This window comes from Nestor notabilis, unplaced genomic scaffold (assembly GCF_000696875.1).
Source record: "Nestor notabilis isolate BGI_N333 unplaced genomic scaffold, ASM69687v1 scaffold23854, whole genome shotgun sequence".
In the NCBI taxonomy this organism is placed as follows: domain Eukaryota; kingdom Metazoa; phylum Chordata; class Aves; order Psittaciformes; family Psittacidae; genus Nestor; species Nestor notabilis.
This window is the reverse complement of record NW_009926411.1, coordinates 2177-10781: the sequence shown is the minus strand read 5'-3', so window position 1 is coordinate 10781 and position 8605 is coordinate 2177. Positions and strand designations below refer to the sequence as shown.

Sequence of the window (8605 nt, the reverse complement as noted above, 5' to 3'; positions counted from 1 at the left end):
TCTTCCCCTCCCACACCTAAGTCTTTGATCTTTCTGCTGCAGGAGGCAGCCCAGCCCATGCTGGGATCCTGGCACTGCCCTCTTGGATGCTGTTGCATTGCTTCTGACTCACTACAGCATCAGAATCCCACGCAAAGGACCTTTGGGGTTGGAGGGGAATTCATATTGGCTGTTGTGCAGAAGAGCCAACACCACAGTGCAGGATTGCTGCCGTCCAGGGCTTGCTGGCTGAGTGCTGTTCCAGTTGTGCTGTCAGAGCAGGTTTTAGCAACTTGGTGTTAAGAGCTGTTTTCAGGTCCACTGTTGAGAACACCAATGGGGCTGTGCCATTGTTCAGAGTAATAAAAGCCTATTTGAGTGTTTTCCTGTTACAATAAGGACTTGACTTTTCCTGCGGAAAAGTGATGTTTTCCTTCACAGGGGAGCAGTTTTAGCCATAAGCGGTGCCTCTGTCTTGTCAATGCTGTGCTCGCTTGCAACCATTTAGATTACCTGTATCCTCCTGGTGTAGATTTGAGGCTTTGCTACTGTTCATGCATTTCAACATGGCTTGTGTCAGCTCATTTCCAGTTCCTCAGAATCCACTGGCACGGTACCCTGTGCCAGCGCCTCAGCACCCTCCCAGGGAAGAGCTGCTGCCTCAGAGCTCATCTCAGTCTCCCTTCTGGCAGCTTAAAGCCATTCCCCTTGTCCTGTCCCTACAGGCCCTTGTCCAAAGCCTCTCTCCAGGTTTCCTGTAGCCCCTTTAGACACTGGAGCTGCTCTAAGGTCTCCACAAGAAGCAGGGACAGCCCTAGTGAAAGCTCTGTTCTTCAACACTGATTTTGCCTTCACTGTAAATACATGTTTTTAAGTGGCTTCTTTTGCTCTTGTTTCATTTGAGCTGTTCTGTGTCTCTGCAGAGGTTATGGGTTCGTGAAGTTCACGGATGAGCTGGAACAGAAAAGAGCCCTGACAGAGTGTCAAGGAGCTGTTGGGTTGGGCTCCAAACCTGTACGCTTGAGTGTGGCTATACCAAAAGCGTGAGTATAAGAGCAGCCGGGTGTTCACCAGAGCACTGTGAAGTGAAACCAGGTGTCTTTTTAAATGTCTTTTAGTGTTTTGGCTACAGTTCCTGGATGTTTCCATCACAAAGTGAAGGAATACTTACGGAACAAGTAGCTAGAGTATCGGAATGCCCAGGAATCCCAAAGAATTCTAACGTTAGCTCAAGAGTTAAGCATTTTACTCTGTTTTGAATTGTATACATTATTAAATACACACACATGTGCACACACAATTTAAATCTGATTGTTTTGAAAGTATAATGTTCCTTTGTGTTAAATTGCAATAGTCTAAATCTGCTTCTTGATTTCTGGATAGCAAAGCTCAATGACCTTGCTAATTCTATGATAATGTCTACTAAATATAAGTCTTTTGGGGCAGGGATTAACTTTGTTTTCTGTGTTTGTTCAGAACCTGGTACAATGAGATCCTGCTCTGACTTGGGGCTCGTAGCACTAGGGTAATACGAATCATAGTAATTGCTCCCTATTTGAATAACATTTAGGTTTTCAGTCACCTCAGAAGTCTTGGGGGGATGAGGAAGAGAAAAAGGGGGTGTATCATGGTGAGAAGATCGCTGCTGTTTCCCTCCTCCTACTTCTCACTAATTTCATCATTAGACATAGCTTGATGTGTGACATACTTTCATTTTCAAACAAGATTTGTCATCTCATTACTTCCCATCTCAATAATCTGGTGGGATTCTTAATTCCTTGGAGAAGAGCTGCCACTTGATGGTGAGGAATGGGGATTTTAGGCAGCACACAGGCTATTTTTAAGGTTTTTAATGTTAAGCATTTCTTTTTTCATTACTTGTAGTCCTTTTCGCTTCATGGGCCCTTCCAGCTCTGTCCATCGATGAACACAGATTCAGAGAGCCTGGGCTCAAAGAGTCACTGCTTTAGGCTTCTGCACAACAGTGGCAGAGGGAAGAGGGTTTTGCCCATTCTTAATAAAGAAAACCCCATTCCTTTTGCAAGGCTCTAGGTCTTTAACTCTTCGTGTAAAGCAAGACTCAGTACCTTGTGTCAGGAAGCTGCAGAGCACTTCATCCTATTTATCAGAAGGAAAAAAGGAGCCAGGAATCTGATTCATGGTTCAGGATTGTTCTAAACTGAGGCTCCTAGTCCTGAACTATTCCCTTCCCAAAGCCAGGAAGTGATAATACATTAACTCGTAAAGAATGAAAGCAATGTTTATTAATGAAGATGAATATAGGAAAGGGCATTAATTGAAACCACTTCTTTCTTTCTGCAAATGTATGCAAATGATAAATACTGCTGCAGTCAATAGTGGATTTATTTTAAAGACTGAATTTGCATGTTAGACTGAGCCTTGTCTATGCACCATCTTGTATCTTAAGCTCTTTCACTACTTTTTTACCTGGTGGCCCTGCATTCTTGGCAACTTATTCCTGCTTTATTTTTTTCAAGTAATCGTGTGAAAGCAATGGAGTACAATCAGATGTACAACTATAATTACAACCAGTATTACCAACAATATCACAACTACTACGCACAGTGGGGCTATGACCAGAACACGGGCAGTTACAGCTACAGCTATCCCCAGTATGGATACACCCAGAGCACAATCCAGGTAGGACAGCACGATGTACTTGCTCTTCAGTGGTCTGTCAGCACAGGAACACCCCACAGCTTACAAAACAGTGAGGGGTACATTTCATCTTCAAGATCCAGGGTCTTAATATGAGGAAGGAAAACTGTTTAGCACACCCTGTGTTGTCTCTGGGGGTTGGATATTGCGGGGACTGGAGGGGTTGAAACGTCTGGAGGACACAAAGGGTCTCTTAATAGAGTTGTCATGGTAGAAAGGTTCTCTTGATATGGGCAGTTTTAGAGGGTAGGACAAATCAGGACCCAACTACACCACAGGAATTTCAAGAACTGCTGCCTCAGAAGTTTGGTATGGGCTGGTTCAGCCTGGAGAAGAGAAGGCTCATTAAGGGAAGACCTTAGAGCAGCTCCAGTGCCTAAAGGGGCGACAGGAAACCTGGAGAGGGGCTTTGGACAAGGGCCTGTAGGGACAGGACAAGGGGAATGGCTTTAACCTGCCAGAGGGGAGATTGAGATGAGCTCTTGGGCAGAAGCTCTTCCCTGTGAGGGTGCTGAGGTGCTGGCACAGGGTGCCCAGAGGAGCTGTAGCTGCCCCATCCCTGGCAGTGTTCAAGGCCAGGTTGGACATAGGGGCTTGGATCAACCTGCTCTAGTGGAAGGTGTCAACTAGACATCATCATTAGATGAGCTTTAAGGTCCCTTCCACGCCAAACCACTCTCTGATTCTGTTCTATGATCTCCCACATGGAGTCTGTTGAGAGTCAAACACAGGGCTTATGTGTGAAGAATTCTGTTGTCATCACTCAGCTGTAAGTCAGTATGTGACAGCAGTGATCAGCAGGTGATGGCTGTAAAAGAAGAGATAAATCTCTGCTGTCCTGAGGGTTTTGTTTTCCCTTGCAGACATATGAAGAAGTTGGTGAGGATGCATTGGAAGGTACGTTCTCAAACTCTATATTGAAGTTGTCTGTCTGTTCTGCACGGATTAGAGATAGTCTTTCTCAAATTTGTCCTTCACTTCAATGTATGATCTACCTTCACCTTTGAGTAAATCTGAGGTCTGAGCAAATTTGCATCCTTGTCTTACAGTTGCTGTTCCTAGTCTGAACCTTGTGAGGACTGAAACTAACTGACTTCACCAGCACTGAGATTTTAATCTTCTATAGTACTCAAACCTTTATCCTTTTTTAAAGTATTTCTTTCTGTTATGCTACAAAAAACAATGTAGATATTCGATTTTCCTGTAAAATCTTGGAATTTAGAGCCCAGGATACTTCACTGTGGTTTTAGTTTAAAAAAGATATCACATCAGTTAGCCCAGTGATCAAATACTTCCTTTAGCAGTCATTGCTTGAAGTGGGCCACTAAACCACATTGGGGTTTTAGGTAAATGTACAGCAGTTTTCATGTATTAATGCAAGAAAATAATCATTTCATAGTAGCAGTTCCAGATGTCTGTCTTGAGTGGAATATGCACTGTGTAGTGTAGCTTATTCTTCCATGTGGTGACAGTAGAAAGCAGCTGGATCCTTCACAGGATCCATAGGTATCAGTATTGACGTCAATGAGAAAGCCCTGAATGGCTTTTAAAAGCATTTCAGGAGAGTTTTTCTCTCTCTGGAACACACCAGTTCTATAGTTAGACTATCTCTGGGGTGTCTTCTTCTCGTTGATGAAATTAATAGGTTGAAATTTGGAGGAAAAATGAAATAATCTATCACCAGTGTATCATTTCTGAACTGTGTTCTGCTGCCATGTGTTACAACACGATGCAGCTGACGCCAAACACGTTCACAAGCCTTTTACTCCGGAGTGTTTGGTAGTTTTTCCTTCAGTCAGCTGATAGCTTCACACTCTGATAGTCACTCACTAACCTGTGATTGTGCTGCTCTGATAACCTGAGCTGTACATTGTGGGCGTTGCTCGGTGAGCTTTACATCCTCCAAGTGGTTTGGGGAATATGATGAGTCAATGATTGGGAAATGTTAAGAGTGCCTTGGTACCAGCAGGATTGTGCCCTCTGTGTTCCTATCCAGCTCCAAAATGCTTTACAAACATTTCTTAAAAGCAGCTGTCAGCTTGGGGCTGTGTTCACATGTCATTCATTGGGTGGTGCTGGCACTCTTTGGGTTACTAACTGTGAAATGCTTTGAGATGTCCGAGGCTTTGGCAGACGAGCTCTGGTGACTCTTGTTGCAGCACCTACGGTCCCCAGCCATCCCCAGCAGCCGCTCTGACCCTGTAGTGGAGGGAGCAGAAGGGACCATGTGCCTGCGCCTCCGCTCCGCCACTTGGCAGTCGGTGCCTTAGTGCTACCCACCTTCTTTGGCAGTTTAAGTGGCTACCCTGGGCTGCGAGGTGCAGGTACGCGTCCTCTCCGTTCACTCTGCTATGGGGGCAGTCACCACTGCAAAGAGGGACATACTTGGATGTTGTGGTTTCTTAACCCATTGCAGAAAGGGCTGATCGAGTCAGGCTCATGATTGGGCAAGTGCTGGGAATGGTTTGTGACTCTACCCAGCTTTGTTTTAATCAAACTGACACGTTTATGGGGTGTGGGGTTTTTTTCCTAATGCGTTTGGTGTGTGACCTATTTGTCTGTCTTTCCTCCTTTAGATCCAACACCTCAGCTAGACGTCCATGAAGCAAATAAACAGTTTATGGAACAGAGTGAAGAGCTTTATGATGCCTTGATGGACTGTCATTGGCAGCCTTTGGACACTGTCTCCTCAGAGATTCCAGCCGTGTTATAGCCTCAGGCTGAGGCACTGTGTCTGTGTGACAAGCCTGCCAGTGTGCTCCAGACTGTTAATGCTGCACCAGGACCCTGCAGTAGTGAGGGGTGGCCCTTTCTCCACCCAGGTCTGTTACTCGAAGTACAGGAGGACTTTGGCCTTCCCTGTACGGAATGAGTATCATAGGAGCATCATGGTAAACTTTTATTCATGGTGAAAGTTAGAACTGCAACAGTTTTATTCCTTTTGTCTTGAAATGAACTCTGAATACTTATTTGGGAATTGTAATTTATAAACTCTCAGCGAGATGGCACAGGGGAAAGACTCTACTCCAACGTACAATAAAAAAGTTGGTCTTTTAAGTAAAATTACCCTTTGCATTTTGGTTCCTGCCCATCTTTCTGGTTTGCTGCCCATTTAACTATCTTCAGTTCTCTGATCCAACTCCCACGAATGTGTGCTTTTAAAGAATCATTGCTGGATACCACTAACATGTTGCACAGTGACTGGGTAAGGTTGCTGTAACTTGAGGACGGGGAAGAACCACGTAGATGAAAGCTTATGTTCTCTTTGAGCTAGCACGTGTAGAGCTCGGTGTTCTTAATCTACCTGAAGAGCTTTTCGGAGAGTAAAGACAGAAAGGAGAGTTGTAAAACTTCTACAGACCGATGCCTCCTATCTGGTGATCTGTCTCTCACGTTTGGCTTGCTTCTCCACTTGTCTATGAGGAAACAATTCCCCATCAGCCAACCAGTTTAAAACACTTTTACCAGCAGCCTTGTTTAAATGTTGTTTTGTGTCTCATGCCTTTTTTTCATTGTGGATGAAAAACAGTCTCATTCAGATGACGAGATTTCACTTCCACTGTGCTGTCAGAGTGCATCTGGTGAAACTGAAGATCCTGCAGCAAAAACGGGTCAGAGCAATTGCTATTTTGTGCAACAAATTGTTGCTAACCTGGAAAGCAGTTTTCTACTGGATGTTGTGTAAGCTGGATGAACAAGCAATATATTTAAGCTAATATTATGTTGCATTGGAGGTGAAGGCAAAATAATCGCACTTCTGTACATGTTCTAAGCCCTTTCCAGGCTTTTGTGCCTTAAACTCTTGGAGAAATAGGAACAGAAACTACCTGTAATAAACGTCTATCCAAGAAACCGTTCGGTAACTGAAATTGCTTCTGCAAAGCATTTCGTTGCCTCCCTGCCCGTGTTGATGCAGAGATTTGCCACGAGATTTCAATACTTTCATAAAGCCTAATTCTGCTATCCCTTTGTTTGTGTCCATAATTGTGATGTATTTGTCAGTCTGTGGTCTTCTTATTGAGTGCAGTGAATGTGAGGGGAACGGTGACATGTGCTGCAGTTAGCATGTTCTGAATGACTGCAGGCTCCCCGTGTCCTCCTCTGCTGTGAATTCTTTCCTCCTGCTGTGCATCTGACTGTGGTGTGGGCTGTTAACAATGTCCTAACCTCAGTTACTCTGAATTTAAGGAGAGGAATGTTCCCCACATGCGCTGGTAGCGTTTCAGAGGTGGAGGAGAGCAGAGTGCTTTGTTTCTTCTGATGGAGCTGCTCAGCTCAGAGGATGCCTTTCTTCCTGAAAAGGGCATTTCAGAGGTGATGTAAAGGGGGTTTATGTTCTGCTGTTAAATGCTTTCTAGATCATTCCATTCTTCTGCTGCAACAGTGCTACCCTGATGCCCTTCATTCCCTGTTGGACCTGTCTTATCCATCCAGATTTTAGCTTTTATAGTGCAGCCCTCCTAATGTGACCTGAAGCCACACTTCCTTTATCAATATAAATTTATGCTGTGCTTCTCAGGCTGTGTAATATTCCCTGGGGCACAGATAAGCCATCTCCATCCAAACCTATCTCTAAAGGACAGCACAGCAGGTTAGCACAGAGCAGCACCCTGCACAGACAGTGACCCTGTGGCAAATCATATTGCTCTCTACTGTTGTTTTTATGGTGGAAAGCTGGTAATGATTAGTCCAACCCATCATAATCCCCCAGTTTTGTAGAATCATAGAATGGATTGGGTTGGACCTTTAAACTCATCCAGTTCCAACGCCCTGCCACGGGCAGGGACACCTTCCACTAGAGCAGGTTGCTCCAAGGCCCTGTGTCCAACCTGGCCTTGAACACTGCCAGGGAAGGGGCATCCCATCTTCTAGCAGAGCTGTGTATATACAGATCCTTGGGCCCTTCCTTAGGTGGAGAAAGAACAGTTTGGGAGTACAGAGGCCAGCAGAGGTTACCCACCAAAGCCTGTTTACTGTTCCTGCAGAGCTTAAAATAGCTCCTGCATTTCCTTTTTGGAGCGAGGGTTGATGTGAGGCTTTGGGCCACGTTCCCTTGATGCAGGAGCCAGTTTTGGGGGATTGTTTGTGAGAATCTCAGCCAACGTTCTGTTGAGTTGTTAATCTCTCCACACTGTTTCCTGTGTATCACTTACTCATCTTCATGTTCATTTTCAGCTCCCGGCCATTATTGCAGCATCTGAAGGAAGCACAGAAGAGACTTTTATGTGGAGCTACAAACCAGACGGTCACCTGGAATGTGTAGGGGTTGTGTTTTGGAATCCAAGTTAAACAGAGTGTGGGATTCTGTTGCTCATGTATGGCTACAGGAAAAGCTCTGATTAATTCCCATTTACCCTAACACAAGATGAAAGACAAGGACTCCGTGTAGTAAGGTAAATTCTGCTTTTATCTTTACGTGCTAAAGGCAAGAAATCCAAGGCAGATGATATCACAGCTCAGTGGGATTATGAAATACTCAAAATGACATTTAAAAAGATAACAGAGGGGAGATTGAGATGAGCTCTGAGGCAGAAGCTCTTCCCTGGGAGGGTGCTGAGGCGCTGGCACAGGGTGCCCAGAGAAGCTGTGGCTGCCCCATCCCTGGCAGTGTTCAAGGCCAGGTTGGACACAGGGGCTTGGAGCAACCTGCTCTAGTGGAAGGTGTCCCTGCCTGCCTGTGGCAGGGGTTGACCTGTGGCCGGGGTGGGGACTTTATGAGCTTTAAGGTCCCTTCCAACCCAAACCAGTCTGGAATTCCATGATGCTATGAAAATTGCATCAAAATCTGCAATGGAGATGATGAAATACTCTGCCTTTCAGCAGGCAGCATTTACTAGTAATTACAAGAACAACTCAAACACTTACTGCATTACTTGATGAAGATGTGATGATCCAATTTAGATTCCTGTCAATCTGCTGGGGTTACTGTTGGAATTACATAGACTGA

At 44.9% G+C, this 8605-nt stretch overlaps 1 protein-coding gene across 1 annotated transcript in view; it reads left to right on the top strand.

The window, feature by feature from the left end:
- The window catches only part of TRNAU1AP (tRNA selenocysteine 1 associated protein 1), a 9901-nt gene extending 4530 nt beyond the window's left edge, over positions 1–5371 (top strand). Inside the window, exons 5-8 of the mRNA XM_010013527.1 lie at positions 903–1022; positions 2478–2640; positions 3522–3555; positions 5235–5371. Of these exons, the coding sequence (XP_010011829.1) occupies positions 903–1022; positions 2478–2640; positions 3522–3555; positions 5235–5371 (454 nt within the window). The remainder of the gene's footprint in view (positions 1–902; positions 1023–2477; positions 2641–3521; positions 3556–5234) is intronic.
- The last annotated feature ends 3234 nt before the right edge of the window (positions 5372–8605 follow it).